At 39.7% G+C, this 19,755-nt stretch overlaps 2 protein-coding genes across 3 annotated transcripts; one reads left to right on the plus strand and one right to left on the minus strand.

The window, feature by feature from the left end:
• Nucleotides 1-84: 84 nt before the first annotated feature.
• LOC112216128 (diphosphoinositol polyphosphate phosphohydrolase 1) lies at nucleotides 85-6,377 on the minus strand. 2 transcript variants are annotated; one of them, XM_024375860.2, is made up of 5 exons: nucleotides 6,065-6,377; nucleotides 4,697-4,795; nucleotides 3,806-3,850; nucleotides 3,575-3,659; nucleotides 85-3,356 (listed from the first exon to the last, which is right to left on the minus strand). In XM_024375860.2, the coding sequence occupies exons 1-5, from the start codon at nucleotides 6,161-6,163 to the stop codon at nucleotides 3,157-3,159; spliced, it is 528 nt and encodes a 175-aa protein (XP_024231628.1). In that variant the 5' UTR covers nucleotides 6,164-6,377; the 3' UTR covers nucleotides 85-3,156. The 2 variants fall into 2 exon arrangements, with proteins under 2 accessions (XP_024231628.1, XP_024231627.1); XM_024375859.2 differs by having other exon boundaries at nucleotides 4,685-4,795; nucleotides 6,065-6,354.
• Nucleotides 6,378-13,968: 7,591 nt separating this feature from the next.
• On the plus strand, nucleotides 13,969-18,968 carry LOC112216132 (small integral membrane protein 29). Its single transcript, XM_024375863.2, has 5 exons — nucleotides 13,969-14,097; nucleotides 14,943-15,238; nucleotides 15,402-15,427; nucleotides 16,177-16,282; nucleotides 16,965-18,968. Exons 2-5 carry the CDS (start codon nucleotides 15,131-15,133, stop codon nucleotides 17,031-17,033), a joined length of 309 nt encoding a protein of 102 aa, XP_024231631.1. The 5' UTR covers nucleotides 13,969-14,097; nucleotides 14,943-15,130; the 3' UTR covers nucleotides 17,034-18,968.
• Nucleotides 18,969-19,755: the final 787 nt, after the last annotated feature.

Consider the following 19,755-nt stretch of genomic DNA (forward strand, 5'->3'; position numbering starts at 1 on the left):
GTAATGACTAAGCTTATTTTCAAAGTAGGTTAATTTACGAACAAATTGCTCCATCAGCTGAAAGAAACTCAAAGAAAAGAGAACTGAAATACTGGTGTTTTTATTAATTGGCACAATTCATTTTACATTCAGGCTTACACTTTGTACCCATTGAAGAAATCTGAGTTGACAACATGGAGATGTTTAGCCATATAATTGCAAGGCCAATTGAACAATGAACAAATGCCTGTCTGGACCATTGCACGTAACGACTAACAATTTCTGAACACCAGTCTTCAAGAAATATTATCTCATTTGATTTATCCTGTTAAGACCCTTAACCTTACCAGTAAACTGAAGTAATCAAGAATGGGGGGAACACTGCGATAACTACCATCACCTGGTTAGATGACCCATAGCCAGTACATGGCACAACCTCATGACAGGCTTCAAGACATTGGCATACTGAGGAAAATAATGAAATTCCTACTGGCCCTATAGTGGGGAAATAAAGCCATGTATGTCATTACGTCCTGGTGCGATATTATGACTACCATGAGTAGGCCTAACCCTTTCTATTTTTACATGTGCCATAGGCAAGTAGTCAAAAGAAATTAAAATGCAGTTCACATGCAAACGTCACATTCTTATGTTCAGGGTCAATGTTGAAAGGGACCAAAACTCCACATGATAGGCAGTTACTAATACATAAATGTTGCATAACCAACTGAAGGAAATGCAATGCAGCTAGGCAAAACTAGCCAACTGAGGACTCAAGATACCACAGGGCTAGGGCCATAAAGGTTAAGAGGCTGTATAAAACTTAAACATTGGCAAGAGACAGTTCAAAGACGAACAAAAGGAGGCTGAAAACTGAACAGCTCTTTGTACCAGATCTGTTGGGTCAATGTGTAAATTTGGACCAATGCAGCTCAGCAAGAATATCCAAATACTTGCCTAAATGCTCAGTGGCACAAGCTGTTCTGCCAGAGCCAGACAGTTTCTCACACCATGGACAACATGACACCTTACATTGTTTGTTCTTGGCAGGGTAACTTGGTGGGCCTGAAATGTAATTGAAATGATCACATACCTAGCCCATCACGGTTTTGAGCTGTTTAGCACAGAGGTCTCAGGAGTAAGTACTTCATCAAAACCAGCTAGCAACTACAAGATGACAAGTGTGAGCGAAGAAGAATCTACACATTCATTTGTGGGCCAGGGAGACAAGCAAACGACAGTACCAAACTCCAGGGTCAGTGGGAGAGTTTGCTCTCTGCATTGACAGACTATAGCTCATTAACATATCTACCAATCCCAGTTATTTGTTCCCAAGTCCTGACAGGGCCAGAATAACTATGGTTCTGAGACTCGGCATCCATCCATTCGTCAGAAATACGGCATTTAAAATATTTAAATGATGATTAATTTGAACAACCAATGAACATACCAAAAGTAGACAATATATTAAGACCTGTTAAAAGTATTTTTCAAGAAACAAAAAACAAATCTCACTGACAAAAAACAAGTCCAGTGTTAATTTAAGGGAAAATGCAGAACTACGTCACAGTGTAAACATTTGTTAGGAATACAATTTAGAATTGATGAAATCATGAGTGTAAATGTACTCACCAACGTGCAGGTGATTTACCTTGGCATTGCATCTCAGGTTGTGCAACCTCTTTTCCTGCATCACACACTGGCTGCATTTTGACAGACAGCCCAATTCTGATCTTTTTCCACAAATTGGTCTTTTGACCAATCAGATTAACTCTGAAAAAGATCTGTGATTGGTCAAAAGACCAATTAGTCAGAAAAAAAAATCTGAATTGGGCTGCCTGTCTAAATGCATCCATAGTCACACACACGCAAATACACACCAATCAGCCCCCAACTTACACAATACACACACAGAAAGGCTATTAAGTACAGACTGATAAATGTCCGTCATCTGCAATCAATCACCATAACATAAGAAAATAAATATGAATATTAACAAAGTAAATTGATATAAGATTATCAAATAAAGTGGAAACCATAACAATGAGTGGGGTCTAGAGTGGGGTCCACATGTTATGCAGCAGTGGCATAATCTTCCTAGTGCCATTTTAAATTAGCCTTACTATTCAAGCACAAACACCTAACGACATTACTCCCCACCTCCTGATACACAACCAGATTCAAAAGACTAGTCTGGGTTCTTGTTCCTTTCCCCTGAGGATCAGAGAACATGCACAATTCTCTGTCTTTCTGGTCATTGAATTATAAAACCAAACAATAAATCATCTTCATAGTCTGACAAGATGTGAGACAGCAGATGACTTAGATTTCAATGTTCTGGTTAGATGTCCCCCAGTGTGGTTAAAGGCCCAAGCTACTGTGGGAGAAGTTTTTTTGTCAGACCCTTATCAAAGCGTCTCTTTCAAAACACCAAAGCTTGTGCTACCTTCACAATGTAATACAAAGGGAGACTGTTTGTACCAGATAATTCCATTCCTACAATTTGCGTCACACAAGACACACCCATGTAGCTTTACCACACATGCAAAACAAGAAACTTTCCCACAAGCCTATCTAACCTAAAGCCATTCATTCTTAGGGGATTAGGAAATATATGAAAAAAAGCAACAATAGAAAATGTCACACAGAAATAGACTCATACTTTATAACTCTTAACACCGTTGGGAGTAGGCATTACACTAATGATCTGTCACGGTATATGGTGAGAGGTTGTCATTCTTATGAATGCCATATAAAAAGGGGTGTGGCAACTTCAAGTAGTGTTAGCAAAACAAGACCCTGGAAAGCCTGTTCTCTTCTGTAAACACATTCTATACCAATACTTTACGTCGCCAAAGCAGAAAGTTTCATTCATCAAACCTCAGATTTATGAGAGAGGAACCGAGGTAAAGGAGGACAAGAGTTTGGGAATATCTCATGCAATCACTAGTAAAAAGCAACAACAACAAAAACATTCGAATTACAAAGTGTTATATCTTCTTCGCCCAACACTTGTCAAGTCTGTACCTCCACTCTGGCACAAGAAGGCTGGCAAAGGCAAACATTTCTGTTGATATTTTGAAGATATAAAAAAAAGAAAAAAGTAGTAGGAGCAGGATTAAGTAAGAAAAAGAAGCAGGTAAAAGATGGAGAAGTCTCCAGGAGTTTGTGTTTTAGTTATCTTATACTCGATCTGGAGCTCTGGTTGATATTGTAGGTAGGGGAGTGCTCTTCTCCCCCTATCGTGGTCACCAGGGGTGTCCCGTTGCTGCTCAGGCTGCCCTGTTGTAGGGCCTCAAAGTACGAGGCCTGCACAGGCTTGTGGCACTGCAACACTCTTCTGGCATCCTCTATATTAAACCATTCCCTTTTTCTCCCTGTCAACAGAGGGATAAAGACCAAAGGGGAGTCAGGAAGGGAAACAAAAACAAACAGGTTTAGTCTAGATTAACTAAGGACTGAAACTATGAAGGATCTACAATAGTAGTAGGATCTACTGGCTAATCCATGTGTCAATGAATCAATTTGATAACAAAAATGATTGTCTAGTCATCGCAGCTTTCACAAACACCACAAAAAACTAGAAACAACATACCAATATTCACAGAGTCCTCCCAGTCTTCCAACATCTCTGTAACGATGAGGACATAGACATATGTTCTGTGCTTCCTGTCTGTGTTCTGAGTAAATCAAGAAATTGTCAGTGCTCAAGGTTAGGAGGCAAACAGTAGAAATAAATGAGCAGTTCCTCCCACCAAGTTTAAAGACAACCACACAGACATTAAAAAAATAGATTATGTAAAATCTTCCATTTTTTCCATCTCACCTCGAAAATTCCTAGTAGACGCCCCAATGTCCCCTTGACACCAGCCTGAAAAGACAATATGGCCAGTGGAAATGAAACAGCAGAAAAAAAATCATTCTTAGTAAAAGCAGGGCACTTGTGATAATGTTTTTGCATTTTCACCCGATGAGACCTGGGGATTCTGAGAATTGATGCCATTTTCAGTCACGGGGTGGGGGGAGGCCATGGTTGTGTATGGTCATGAAGGAGAGGGAGAGATCAGTTCCTATTAATATGGCGTCATCGTAGTACTTTCTTCTTCAGGTTACAGTTTTACTCTATTTATAAACATGGACTCTCAATCAAGAGGCTCCTCCATCCCCATAGCTTCCATAGAGGAACATCTAGACTCAAAGAACGCATAGATTTTTCAGGCATGAAATAAGGGCTGCTAAGGTAACAGGTATAAACTTGGTACATCAACAACAAAAAAAACTAATCCTGCAAGAACATTTTGCAAAGACAACAATGCATCAGATTGTGTTTCACTGATAAATGAGCACAATATCAATCACAATGAACTCACAAAAGAGGCTGATTACACTTAATGGAAAGCAATAAACTTAAAATGACTGGAAGATCTAATTTGTTATAAGAGAAAATGCTAACTTCAGTTAGGGAGAAGGGAAATACATTATATACCCTCCTTAAGAGCTTTAGGCAACACTTTAGCATGAGCATAACCCTTCTAGAAAATTTTGCTGTAGGACAGGATGTTTGGGGAAATCGGATCAGATTAATAAGCCTAAACCAAACCATTTAAAGGCCACCTGTGCAGAAGTGAAATTATACTTCCCATGAGCTCCTTGCTTAATAAAAACTCTGAATGCACAAGTCAAGTTGACAAGTAATTCAGCCTACCTCTTCACACACCTCTCGAACAGCAGCAACGTTGGGCTCTTCCTCCGGCTCCATCCCTCCACCAGGGACGATCCACTTGCCTGGATGCCGGATACTACTCACCAACAACACCTGTAGGATTGATAGTTATTTCAATTCAGATAATATTCCCCTACCGTCACAAGATTGAGTTGCTCTAATTACTTGAGCACTAATATAGGCCTATAACAGAAATCAAGCACTTGAGCCCCCAGGTGTTATAATACCCACAAAAAAACCTCAGTCAAACAGGGAAATGGTTCCAATAATTTTTTCCATAGGGAATTTTAGAAACACTTCAAATAAGGGCTGTAGGCTCAAGTAGGCTTACCCTGGCATGATGTTTTGATAACCAGGTACATCTCTCAGACGAGGTGACTTTTATCAATATATTTCAGCTACATTTACTCTCAGATTCGAAAATGCCAATTAGCATCAAAGTAGACATCAAGCAAGACTACAAATCCCTGCAAGTCATCTCCAGCTGCCGCCTTTGCTAACAGGTATTGTGTCAATTTAAATTTTGCACAAGACAGTTCACAGAATTGTCCATTTAAAGAAATGTAGCCAGTTTCTTCATGACTACATTTAGCTAACATTAGATAGTCAATCCAGAGATTCTTATTTTTGGAGCAGTCTCAATCAGGTCATCATGACATTTGTAGTTCTTTATGATAGCCACATTCGCAGCTAATTAGCGTTTCATTTGTTTGGTGGGGGAAACACAGGCGAATATATTGATACATTTCACCTTGTCCGAGAGATTTAAATTTGTATCATCAAAACGTCACACAAGGGTAAGCATACACGAAACACAGCCCTTATTTTAAGTGTTTCTAAAATCTCATGAGATAAATTAAATGGTGGAAAAACGATTGGAACCATTTCCTTGTTTGACCACTAGGTTTTATGGGTATTATGACTCATACTGTGGTACTCTATTTGCACAAGGCATGTCATGGATGCATTTGCGCCATGCCTTACATTTTTTGTTGGCCCACTCCTTTGATGATATGCACACATTGCAGAATTTGTTGCAATGGCCCAAAACTAAATGGAAACTGCATTGCATAAACTCACTGACAACTCTGGGGAAATACAATTACATTTAATCTAGGCGTCTACGGTTAATGTCAGTTGGAGAATTGTAATAGTATTTGACACAAAAACATGGCAACCGCCGGTGATCTTGTTGCCAGCAATTCTATTTAGGCCTTCTCGCCACCAAATATATGCCTTTCGTTGACAACTCGCCCTCTTCTCTTCTTTCGGAATCGCTACCCCCAGACTATCTGCTGGCAACGTGGCAAACTGTTTATTCACAAGGCCCGTTCCACCACACCACTCTAGCCTCGGACTTACCTCCTCCTCACTCTCGTTTCTGAAGCACAGACAGGCGGCGCGCTTCTTGTAGCCATCCCCGTCATATGTCCGCGTTTGATTCGATTTGATCTTCATCATTTCGGGGTCTCAAAAAAGAAAAAAGTGAACAAAATCACTGGAAGACGTTCACAGCCCACTTACTGAAACCCTGTATAAGTCTCGAAATTTCTAGAATAGACTTCTTCTTCGCTTCATTTTTGAAGACCTGGTCGCATCTCTCGTACAGACGCCATTATTAAAAAGCTGCGTAAATTACGCACCACCGGAGATAGAATAGTCGAACGTAGCCTAGGCTACACATTTCGGTATTCACGTTTCAATATTTGAGAATAAGCGTACAGTATAAACGCAGTTGTGATGTTTCTGGTTGGTCTCGTTTTACCTGGTTTGTATTATATTCAGTCCATGAGTCCAGGAGCCGCACCCGGTTTCCTCCTATCCCCTCTCCATCATCCGCCTTCTTTATTTTATTTAACTAGATAAGTCAGTTAAGAACAAATTATTATTTACAATGATGGCCTAACCAGGACGACGCTGGGCCAATTGTGCGCAGCCCTGTGGGACTCCCAATCACGGCTGGTTGTGATACAGCCTGGAATCGAACCAGGTCTGTAGTGACGCCTCTACCACGGATATATTTTATGCATAGATATGATTGTACTGTACGTTAAAATCCACGCCAACGTTGGAATTTATCAACCTTGAATTTGGCATTAATTTTTTACAATGTTTTTTTTTTTTCATTAAAAAAACATTATGAAGGCTATAGAAAAAAAGCAAGTAGGCAATAAAAGGAGGGTTTTGTAATATAATATAATATAAATAATATGACAAGGATGAGTTATAGGAGGACAGGCTCATTGTATTGTCTTGAATGGCATAAATGGAACTTATCAACCATACGGACACCACATGTTCTACTCCATTAGAATACTCCATTCCAGCCATTACAATGAGCCCATCCTCATATGGCTCCCCCCACTGGCTTCCAAGTCGTGTTTATCCTCTATAAGCACAAAATAGCCCATGGTATAGACCTATTACCCTGAAATAAGAATATCATTATAGCCTACTGAAATTAAAGGGATCTGGCAAATTAACAAATAATGTTTTAATTATGAATAAACATGCCTCAAGGAGACGTGAGTTGAGATTCAGCACAATCTTTTGTTTGCAGCATTAACACAAATACTTTTCCAGTTCAATCCCATCACACTTTACTCAGCATATTCATTAGTGTATTCGTAAGCATGTTCTATATGGCCAATTGACGATGTAGGCGATATAGAGCCTAGGTATCCAGCCTAACAGTTGCGCAAACTACAATTTTCATGTAAAATTGTGAAACGTTGAAACTGTGAAAAACGTGAAAAAGTTGTCATTTGGTTCTAGGAGTTAGAGAAGATCTCCTGAGTAGGCTATTTCAAGGGTTGAACCACAGAACAATGAGATTTAGTTAGTTATAAAAAAAATATTGGGTTTGCCCTTTGGGGTCTTCCAAGAACGCACTCAGTAGGTGAGAAATAGCACACTTTCAAATGCAGATATATAAGACTACAAGTTTAGTCTAAGATTTGTCCAACGACCATACTATTCAATATAGTGAGTGGAATTATTAGGACACATGTAGGACGCATGTACAGTGCCTTTAGGAAGTATTCACACCCCTTGACTTGTTCCACATTTTGTTTTTACAAAGTGGGATTCAAATTGATTTAATTAACATTTTGTCAAAGAACTACACACTACTCTAATGTCAAAGCAGATTTTTTTTTTACATTTGTAAAACATTTATGAAAAATAAAACACTAATATCTTGATTAGATACGTATTCAACCCCCTGAGTCAATACATGTTAGAATCACCTTTGGCAGTGATTACAGCTGTGAGTCTTCCTGGGTAAGTCTCTAAGAGGAAAATTCACTGTCTTATTGGTAAACAACTCCAGTGTAGATTTGGCTTGTGTTTTAGGTTATTGTCCTGCTGAAAGGTGGATTAATCTCACAGTGTCTGTTGGAAACCGTTAATTTCTTTATCCTTAAAAACACCCCAGTCCTTAACGATTACAAGCATAGTCATAACATGATGCAGCCACCACTATGTTTGACGATATGGAGAGTGGTACTCAGTAATGTGTTGTATTGGATTTGCCCCAAACATAACTTTTTGTGTTTAGGACAAAACGTTAATTGCTTTGCCATATTTTTTTTGCAGTACTACATTAGTGCCTTGTTGCAAACAGGACGCATGTTTTGGAATATTTTTATTCTGTACAGGCTTCCTTCTTTTCACACTGTCAATTAGGTTAGTATTGTGGAGTAACTTAAATGTTGATTGATCCTCAATTTTCTCCTATCACAGCCATTAAACTCTGTAACTGTTTTAAAGTCACCATTGGCCTCATGGTAAAATCCCCAAGCGGTTTCCTTCCTCTCCGGCAACTGAGTTAGGAAGGACGCCTGTATTTTTGTAGTGACTGGGTGTATTCATACACCATCCAAAGTGTATTTAATAACTTCACTATGATCAAAGGGATATTCAATGTCTGCCCTTCTTTGAGAGGCATTAGAAAACCTCCCTGGTCTTTGTGGTTGAATATGTGTTTGAAATTCACTGCTCCACTGAGGAACGTTACAGATAGTTGTTTGTGTGGGGTACAGAGATGAGGTAGTCATTCAAAAATCATGTTAAACACTTAATGCACACAGAGTCCATGCAACTTATTATGCGACTTGTTAAGCAAACTTTTACTCCTGAACTTATTTAAGCTTGCCTTAAAGCGGTTGAATACTTATTGACTCATGACATTTCAGCTTTTCATTTTTAACTAATTTGTAAAAATGTTGAAATACATAGTTCCACTTTGACATTATGGGGTATTGTGTGTAGGCCAGTGACAACAAAAAAAATCACAATTTAATCCATTTTAAATTCAGGCTGTAACAACAAAATGTGGAAAACGTCAAGGGGGTCAATACTTTCTGAAGACACTAGGCTATTCAACACTGCACATTTTTCAAATCATGGAGTGATAATAACACATGTATTATGGCTAGGCGTCAGTGTCTAGCTTTTGAAATTCTTTTATATCATTTTTATATTAGTAATTATCTGGAATTCACAGTGCATTCAGAAAGTGTTCACAATTTTTTTCCAACATTTTGTTTACGTTACAGCCTTATTCTAAAATTGATTTTTTTAAATTCCCACAATCTACACACAATACCCCATAATGACAAAGCAAAAATAGGTTTTTAGACATTTCTGTAAATTTATATACAGTGCCTTGCAAAAGTATTCATCCCCTTTGGCATTTTTCCTATTTTGTTGCATTACAACCTGTAATTTAAATAGATTTTTATTTGGATTTCATGTAATGGACATACACAAAATAGTCCAAATTGGTGAAGTGAAATATATATATATTTTTTACTTGTTTCAAAAAATGATTGAAAAAACCTCCCTGAAAAGTGGTGCGTGCATATGTATTCAACCCCTTTGGAGTATCTGTCCATAGGACCACTTTAAGCCGTACACTCCAGAGAGCTGGGCTTTACGGAAGAGTGTCCAGTAATAGTTATGCATGCTTAAGGTTTCTGTTTTTTTGTCTTATTTCTTGTTTGTCTCACAATAAAACATATTTTTTGTCTTCAAAGTGGCATGTTGTGTAAATCAAATGGCAAAACCCCCAGAAAATCAATTTTAATTCCAGATTGTAAGGCAACAAAATAGGAAAATTACCAAGGGGTGAATACTTTTGCAAGCCACTGTTAATGTAAATATCACATTTACATAAGTATTCAGACCTTTTACTCACTACTTTGTTGAAGCACCTTTGGCAGCAATTACAGCCCTGAGTCTTATTGGGTGTGATGCGACAAGCTTGGCACAACAGTATTTGGGGAGCTTCTCCTATTCTTCTCTACAGATCCTCTCAAGCTCTGTCAGGTTGGATGGCACAGCTATTTTCAGGTCTCTCCAGAGATGTTCGATCAGGTTCAAGTCCAGGCTCTGGCTGGGCCACTCAAGGACATCCAGAGAATTGACCCGAAGCCACTCATGCATTGTCTTTGCTGTGTGCTTAGGGTTGTTGTCCTGTTGGAAGGTGAACCTTCGCCCCAGTCTGAGGTCCTGAGCGCTTTGGAGCAGGTTTCCATCAAAGATCTCTCTGTGCTTTCCCTCGATCCTGACTAGTCTCCCAGTCCCTGCCGCTGAAAAACATCCCCACAGCATGATGCCGCCACCCCCATGCTTCACCATGGGGATGGTGCCAGGTTTCCTCCAGACGTGACAATTGGCATTCAGGACAAAGAGTTCAATCTTGGTTTCATCAGACCAGAGAATCTTGTTTCTCGTGGTCAGAGAGTCTTTAGGTGCCTTTTGGCAAACTCCAAGCGGGCTGTCATGTGCCTTTTACCGAGGATTGTCTTCCGTCTGGCCACTCTACCATAAAAGCCTGATTGGTGGAGTGCTGCAGAGATGGTTGTCCATCTGGAAGGTTCTCCCATATTCACAGAGGAACTCTGGAGCTCTGTCAGAGTAACCATTGGGTTCTTGGTCACCTCCCTGACTAAGGCCCTTCTCCCCCGATTGCTCAGTGCGGTCAGCTCTAGGGTAAGTCTTGGTGGTTCCAAACTTCTTCCATTGAAGAATGATAAAGGCCAATGTGTTCTTGGGGACCTTCAATGCTGCAGACATTTTTTGGTACCTTTCCCCAGATCTGTGCCTCGACACAATCCTGTCTCGGAGTTCTACGGACAATTCCTTCTACCTCATGGCTTGGTTTTTGCTTTGACATGCACTGTCAACAGTGGGACCTTATATAGACAGGTGTGTGCCTTTCCAAATCTTGTCCAATCAATTGAATTTGTCTCAGGTGAACTCCAATCAAGTTGTAGAAACATCGCAAGAATGATCAGTGGAAACAGGATGCACTTGATCTCAAATTCGAGTCTCATAGCAAAGGGTCTGAATACTTATGTAAATGAGGTATCTGTTTAATTTTTTTTTAAACATTTGCTAACATTTCTAAAAACATATTTTTGCTTTGTCATTATGGGGTATTGTATGTAGATTGAGGAAAACAATTCCTGCTACATGACTTCTTGCTGGAATACCCTTTTGTGCTGTAGGAAATGCTCATCTGATGTTTTGATATTCCTGAATTAGACTTTAATTGGACATCAATGATCACTGTCCTAATGTTGTGTTGAAAATTGTCTCTCAGCTGTATGCATGCTGGTTCCTAGATGATCATTTAGCAAATCCCTACGTGTATTTTTACATTTATACTTGAGTCCTTTAGCAGATGCTCTTATCCAGAGCGACTTACAGGAGCAATTAGGGTTAAGTGCCCTGTTCTAGGGATCATTGACAGATTTTTCACCTAGTCGGCTCTGGGATTTGAACCAGCAGCCTTTTGGTTACTGGCCCAACGCTGTTAACTGCTATGTATCAGAGGCTAAATTCACCTACCTATCACCATCTTAGGTTAGTTAAACTAAATGAACAATTGAGAGTACTGAAATGGAATGCTGAAATAAATAACAGTTAGAAGAACATGACAAAGGGGAATAGATAAAAGCTTTGTTATTGTTCTATAAACAATATTAAAGAACAATTATTGTACAATGGACCACATTAATTAAAAACACTATACAGTATTCAACCAATTCACCTGATGTACCATGGCTTTTATTATGGGGGATTTTTTATGCTGATGTGAAAAAGGCTTTATAAATAAATTGGATTGAATTTGATTGATGATGGATTCCAGACCATCGTCTTGCCTTAGTTGTCTTATAGTGTCTTTATGTCTTTATGCTGCAAAGGTGGCTGATCTGAGTGTCCTATCCATTCGCATTTTCTCTTAATCCTGCAGTGTAACTTGGTGTAGTTTCAGCTGATTACACTTTTAGTTGTTTTTTAAGACTGTCATTGTGTTACTCAATTTCAGGTCTAAATTTGGGTTCCTTTATAGATCTTCGAGATTCTGAAATAACCATCTCTTGAAATGAGCAAAAAATACTTCCAAAATCCTCCTAAATCTCCTTATGTACAGTGTAAATGAGCCTCTTATGGTATTTGCAACCATTTGGCAGAGCCATTGGCATATGGCATTGATCTGTTTTCATGTGTGACAGAAGCTAAAGTAAAACATTTTTTTTTTTAGATAAGCCATAGAAATTTGATAACTGCCTATTTTATAACTGTTTCTGTATCTGGCACTTGAGAATGATTGAGAATAGCAAAAGTGCATTTTAACCGTATTTTGCTTAATCCCTTGATGTTGACTCAGCTCAGCTTGAGCTCACCGCTCTTTCTAGGAAAATAAAGACAGGGAAAATGCAGTGCTCTTTGAGGAAACCATAGAAACTGAGAGAGAGCGTGTGTTGCAGGGAGTGGGGGGAGTTTTTTTTTTTAACCTTTCCCAGAATGATTAAGCCTGTTTCTATTTGACTCCAGTTCAACCACAGAGTGTTTGTGAAGTGTCTCAGATTTTTCCTTTAATTTCAATGTGGACATTCATTGATTATTGTACAAAAACAATCTCCCCCTCGTAGCTTACATCATTGCAGAAAAATGCTGTGAGTGTGCACAGAGAAGGCTTATGCTGTAGTAATATGATATTTCACTAATGCAGAGGTGTTTCTGAGTGAGTCTGTGTGTGTATTTGTTGAGCCGATTGAATGACAGTTCCTGGAATGAGGATTCCTGGAGGCTGCTGCACAACTTACCCACACCGGATTCCCACTCAAACACCCAACTACAGAAAGAGAGAGAAAGAGAGAAAAATAGACAGAAAGAGAGGGGGTGGGTTAAGATAATTTTGAACAATGACTTTTCATGCCTTTTTTTCACAATAATTTGCCATATTCATTCTTGTCTCATCAAACATCTTTATTACAGTTCGTTATAGCTTTACTACACATTCTTATCTACTGCTTACTTACCAGTATGTGACTTAGAGGACCCTGTCCTTGAACAAAACATTGTAAATTATTGAAATAGCAGGTATGATTAATGTAAACACATTTTTTTATTTTTATTATAGATTGAATAAACATATCTCTTTTTTTCCAGAGTTCATGCTCTTACTCCGCTGTAGATAGGCTCTTTATAACTGCCCAAATAATCTAAATGTTCTAGGTTCAAATCATGCATAAACAGCAGAGCAACCAGTCGATGTACAGTAAATGCCCATGCCTTAATGTAGGTTTACATAGAACCACAAGTACAAAGATGATTTCATCTCCCAAGCACCAACATGAGTAGAGGTCTCCCACCAGTACAAACTTTCTCAGTGCCAAATATGATTGCTCTTTACTTTGTCCATCCTCTCCATACCTGAGCAAGGACTCATCTTTTTTCTTACGTTTACTATAAGTCACCATGGTCTTCTTAGTCTATGGTTCACACTGTACATGTTTGTTTCCCCCCCAATTTGACCAAGCGTGGTCCATTATCTGCCCTGGGCCTTCTCTCATTGTGTCTGCCTGCAGTTCTTGGTATTGAACTTCATATTGAACTTGCTGCCTATGTGCCAGATATAGAGTCATCTGTTTACATGCGCCGTTTTCGAGGGCCTAGTGAGGGGAAGGGATTGGTGGTGCAGAGCCCAATGGAGGGAGAGGGATGCGGAAAAGAGTTGCTCTGAGAAATAATGTAATTGCAATTCCATCTTTCTGCATTCATGGAAGGAGGGAAATGCTGTAAGTCAACCCTCTCACTGCACGGACTACCTCTTCCTCCATACAATAGGCCTATTAAAATACCAAAGAGTATTTGGTAAATTGATATGACAGTCCTTAATAAATGGTGTACAGTATGAGTTTAGCGACACGTCCCGACGCATCAGGTGCATAGCACTCAGCTTCTGTCTGTTCCAGAGACGCTTCATTGGCTGCATTCCTCCGTCTCCCATTCCCTGCTTTCATGAATTGGCTTGTCAATCAAAGGGCTATTATGTTTTCTTCCTGGTTAGCTGCAGGGTGAAAGAGGAGCAACGTTCGGTGAGTGTTCATTACAATCACTTTCCTGATTTAAGGTAAATTGGACAAATCATTTAGAGCTAGCAATATGGTTATCCGCAGTGGTACTCTTCTAAGACACTTGCAATACGCCAAAGTGAAAAATTAATTGAGCTGCATAATCCAAAAGCTGTGCTACCAAGTTGGTCTGTGACAACGTTAGCTGGAGCTGTTCAATTCAGCAAGCTAAACATACGATGCATGACATTGTTTGCGTAGCAACTTTAACGAGCCAAGTAATACAGCTAGTTACTAGGTTACCAAACATCGGGTTAAGCCCGGTTTGACCTACACGGTTTTGGCCACCCAAAGCTATCATACAACAAAGTGTAGTGGAGGCCAGCATATTTGATGTATGCTATTCACGTGCCTCGGCCTGGGTGCTGCGCACATAAGATACATCTGAATCTTTTACAATTATTTGTAATAATTTAGCTGGAAATTTGAGTATTAGTTTGCTAAAGCTCAATCAGATAGTCCAACCTGAGCAGCATTTTACCCGGGCCCACACATGTGAATAATATGGACATTGTTGTGTGGACCACATGACTCCTAGGTAAAAATGTAGGACATATCCAAAAATGTGACATCTATTATGGGTCATGCTCTCTACTATTACCGTTTCATGTGGAAACGGTGGCTAGAAAGCAGATTAGAGGCCTCCATAAAAAAGTTTGCCATCATAGCTAGCTATTAGTGAAACTATTTACTCTGTGCACTTTGATCTATCTGTATCAAATTTGGGTGAAGATTTCTCTGCCATTTTTCCTCTTTCTCGTATACCTAACCATGTGATTTCTACTTGTTTTGTCTTTTGGCCCTCTCAGGCATATTTCACACTGATTAGTGAAAGGGGAGAGACCATGTGGAAGTCACATGAGCGACAAGGATGAGGAAAAAACAACTGGGAGAGGACTGCTACCGCCTAACTTGTCAATCCGACTGGGGATTTGCTGCTTCCGAAGCTTGGCTGGGACAGCCTAGCAGCCCCTGACCCTCTACCCACACATATGCAATGAACAGCACTACTCAGCCCCCTGCCCCCATAGACAGGGATGTGGCAGTCAGCTCATTGTTGGTACCATTCTTCCTGATCACCTTCATCGGGATAGCTGCAGCTGTGGTGAGTGGTTAACAGGAACATCACATGTTGGCCTACAGTGATACAGTTAAGAAGTACTACTTTGATGAGCTAAAGCTTTTGATTTAATAACCTTTAAAATGACCACATAACATCTCCTGTATTTTATTTAAACCAGCTAAACTAGTCATCTTTTTTATTGCAGGTGCTGTATGTGCGCAAGAAGAGAAGGTAACTTCCTTGTATTCTCTTCCTTATTGCTCTCAGCAGGTGTATGGTTACTTATTAAAGCTACTTTATGTAACTTTTTGGGTGACCTGGCCAAATTCACATAGAAATGTTAATTATAGAGCTTTCATTCCCTGGGGCGGCAGGGTAGCCTAGTGGTTAGAGCGTTGGACTCGTAACCGGAAGGTTGCAAGTTCAAACTCCCGAGCTGACAAGGTACAAATCTGTCATTCTGCCCCTGAACAGGCAGTTAACCCACTGTTCCTAGGCCTTCATTGAAAATAAGAATTTGTTCTTAACTGACTTGCTTAGTTAAATAAAGGTAAAATAAAAAATAAAAAAATTGAAAGCCAGTCTGAGGTAGATCTGTTCTATGGGTGCTATTTCTATGCTTCCTTAAGTTTAGTTTTTGTGTCTTTTGCTTTGGATACTGTACGCCAGCTTTAAACAGCTGAAAATAAAATATTTTTGGTTTTGGAAAATATATTTCACAGCGGTTTAGATGGTACAAGGATTCTCTACACAATGCCTGCTTGTTTTGTCACAAACTGAAATGAGGCAAACTATTATAATTTTAGCAACCGGAAAATGGTGGAGTGATTTATGCATAGTGCACTTTTAAATTGGCCAACTCCTTTTGAATAATACACAGAAATCTTACAATTATGTCAAAAAAATGTATTCTTGCATTGGTCACCATGTTACATTGGTCACCTCCCCCTACCCCACTCCTTTCCTATTGTGTGTTTCAGAATTGACAGGCTTCGGCACCAGTTGCTTCCAGTCTATACTTACGACCCCTCTGAAGAATTACATGAAGTTGAACAGGAAATGCTGTGGAAAGAGGAAGATACTAAGGTATGATTTCACCCTCGTCTTTGAATTAATTGATAGGCTACAGTAACATGAGTTCCTTCCCTATGTGGCACTTTTACAAACACTAGATGGCAACATTGGCCCCGTATAAATAAAGGCCTTTTTATGTAATGTAGTAGTATCAAATGGAGCCGCATTGTGCTTCATCTTTGTAAAAAAATTAAAGATCAGTTCTGAAAGTGCTGCCTTTTAAAAATCTTTTATGAATGAAGATATTAACGAATGTAGACATTTGAGAACTTGGTCAACCGTATAAGTGTGTCTGCTAAATGACTAAAATGTAAAGGTTTATTTTGCGGAGATGCGGTACGACTATGTACCCTTATATGTACCGCTTATATGTGAATAATAATTCGGGGCATCCCGACCGCGCGTCGGACGCCTTTCTATCTAACTCCCAGAGTGTCTGGTCACCCGATTTGATATCACTTTACGTTTCTGTTCGGTATGAATTGCGTGGGGAAAACTCCCCTAGCTGGATCTGTTGGAGCTTGTTTCCAACTCTGGTGTAAGTCAAGTCATCTTTAGGCACACATTGTGCGTCACTTAAGGTATTTGCACACAGTGTTTATTTCAAATGCAATGCCATATACAACAGTAATGAAGAAAAAATCAGGTGACAGTCAGATTATCTGAAATCTAGTATGTGACTTTGTGTCTGCAGGTGGTGAAGGGTTGGGCACGATCATACCAGCAGCAAAGACCCCTGTTGATGAAAGATACCCATGCATGAGTGTGTTTGAGCAGGACATAGATCTGTGACATCATACAGATCAGTGGAGTTAAACCTTGAGATGCCAGTTTTGTCAGTCATTCAACATAAAGGGGTTTTAGGAAAAGCATGGAGCCTGTCATGCATTCCGCATCATGCTCCTCCTCAGTCATCATCTCTGTTGGAGCATTTACTTTGTACAGCGTCAGCCTCTAAGCTAAGAGGAGGTTGGTTATTATGTGATTGTGAACTTCTGATGCCATGCCCCTGTGCCCGAAAGCTGCGGCATAGCCAACATGTCGTGGTTTAGGGTAACTACTGGTGAACATTTATTTATTTGAGATTATTTATTCAAGTTTAAAAACTTTTTTTTTTTTACTGTGTTTGTGTGTGTCATAATGTGGGCGCTACTGAAACTAAGATGGTGCCATCCATCCATCCATCCATCCAAACAAGACACTGGTGTTACATTTGCCTTAAATGTCTATTGTTTCCAGTGAGATTAGCAAAGCCTTGACCTTGGGTGGGATGCTTACCGTTGTACTACTAGTTTTAGTGGTGTAAAATTAGGCTACTATATCCCTCACTATTCAATGTAATAGAAGTTAGACAGAAGGTATGCAATCAATCAATTTGATTTCTTAAGTTGCTGTTTTGTTTCCCTGTTTGTGGCACTTTGAATGCCATTATGAAAGCAACCAAAACAATACCTCCTCCTCGTCATCATACAGATACTGTATGTTATGATGAAAAGGTGGTGAAATCAGAAGGAGGATGTATAGAGAGAGAAGAGATGGCAAATGAATGTAACTAGTCAACCAACCTCCCCCTACCCCACCCACTCCTCTCCACTATTTAGCTGTGACTACTGCCCTAAAAATGTCCTGTTGGGAAGACAGGGCACCAGGAGGATTGTTCTTCTAGCAGAAGAATCTCTTTTGAAGAATACCATAGGCCTGACTGTATACAGTACTCAGGAAACCTCAGCCACCCATATTTTTAAGGAAATATGTGACCAGTGATTCATCCTTGAATTATATGTGCTCTAAGTTACCCTCCTTGCATTTGTGAATGTCATGTATTCAGGATGAGAAGGATGAAGTCTACCATTGAAATCAATCATCTTATCAGCACATGTATATGTACAATATGTTGGAATCCTCTTGATAAGAATTTAAACATGCACTGTGTACAAAGCATTAACAACACCTTCCTAATATTGACTTGCAACTTCTCAGAACAGCCTCAATTCGCCGGGGCATGGACTCTGCAATGTGTCGCAAGCGTTTCACCGGGATGCTGGCCGATGTTGACTCATGCTTCCCACAGTTGTGTCAAGTTGGCTGGATGTCTTTTGGGTGTTGGACCATTCTTGATATACACGGGAAACTGTTGAGTGTGAAGAACTTGGCAGCGCTGCAGTTCTTGACACACTGGTGCACCTGGCACCTACTCCCATACCCCATTCAAAGGCACTTAAATCTTTTGTCTTGCCAATTCACCTTATGAAAGGCACACATCCACAATACATGTCCATACACAACACAATCCAAGGCTTAAAAATCATTCTTTAACCTGTCTCCTTCCCTTCATCTACACTGATTGAAGTGGATTTAACAAGTGACATCAATAAGGGATCGTAGCTTTCACCTGGTCAGTCGATGTCATGGAAAGAGCAGGTGTTCATAATGTTTTGTACACGCATTGTACATCAGGTATTTCCATTTATTTTCATGTGGAATTGAAACTTTTGACATGAATAGTTGACTTTCTCCTGAATGCGAACTGCTACATATTACTCTCCACTATTTATAAAGTCTATGATTTAATTCCCATGCACATTAAACATATACAGTTGGAAGTTTACATACACCTCAGCCAAATACATTTAAATTCAGTTTTTCACAATACCTGACATTTAATCCTAGTAAAAATTCCCTGTTTTAGGTCTGTTAGGATCACCACTTTATTTTAAGAATGTGAAATGTCAGAATAATAGTCGAGAATTATTCATTTCAGCTTTTTTCTTTCATCACATTCTCAGTGGGTCAGAAGTTGACATACACTCAATTAGTATTTGTTAGCATTGCCTATAAATTGTTTAACTTGGATCAAATGTTTTTGGTAGCCTTCTACAAGCTTCCCACAATAAATGGGGTGAATTTTGACCCATTCCTCCTGACAGAGTTGGTGTAACTGAGTCAGATTTGTAGGCCTCCTTGCTCACACACGCTTTTTCAGTTCTGCCCACAAATTTTCTATAGGATTGAGGGCAGGGCTTTGTAATGGCCACTCCATCTTTGTTGTCCTTAAGCCATTTTGCCACAACTTTTGAAATATGCTTGGAGTCACTGTCCATTTGGAAGACCCATTTGCGACCAAGCTTTAACTTCCTGACTGATGTCTTGAGATGTTGCTTCAATATATCCACATACTTTTCCGTCCTCATGATGCCATCTATTTTGTGAAGTGCACCAGTCCCTCCTGCAGCAAAGCACCCCCTCAACATGATGCTGCCACCCCCGTGCTTCACGGTTGGGATGGTGTTCTTCAGCTTGCAAGCATCCCCCTTTTCCTCCAAACATAACAATGGTCATTATGGCCAAACAGTTCTATTTTTTGTTTCATCAGACCAGAGGACATTTCTCCAAAAAGTATGATCTTTGTCCCCATGTGTAGTTGCAAACCGTAGTCTGGCTTTTTTATGGCTGTTTTGGAGCAGTGGTTTCTTCCTTGCTGAGCG

The sequence above is a fragment of the Oncorhynchus tshawytscha genome, linkage group LG16 (assembly GCF_018296145.1).
Source record: "Oncorhynchus tshawytscha isolate Ot180627B linkage group LG16, Otsh_v2.0, whole genome shotgun sequence".
Classification (NCBI taxonomy): domain Eukaryota; kingdom Metazoa; phylum Chordata; class Actinopteri; order Salmoniformes; family Salmonidae; genus Oncorhynchus; species Oncorhynchus tshawytscha.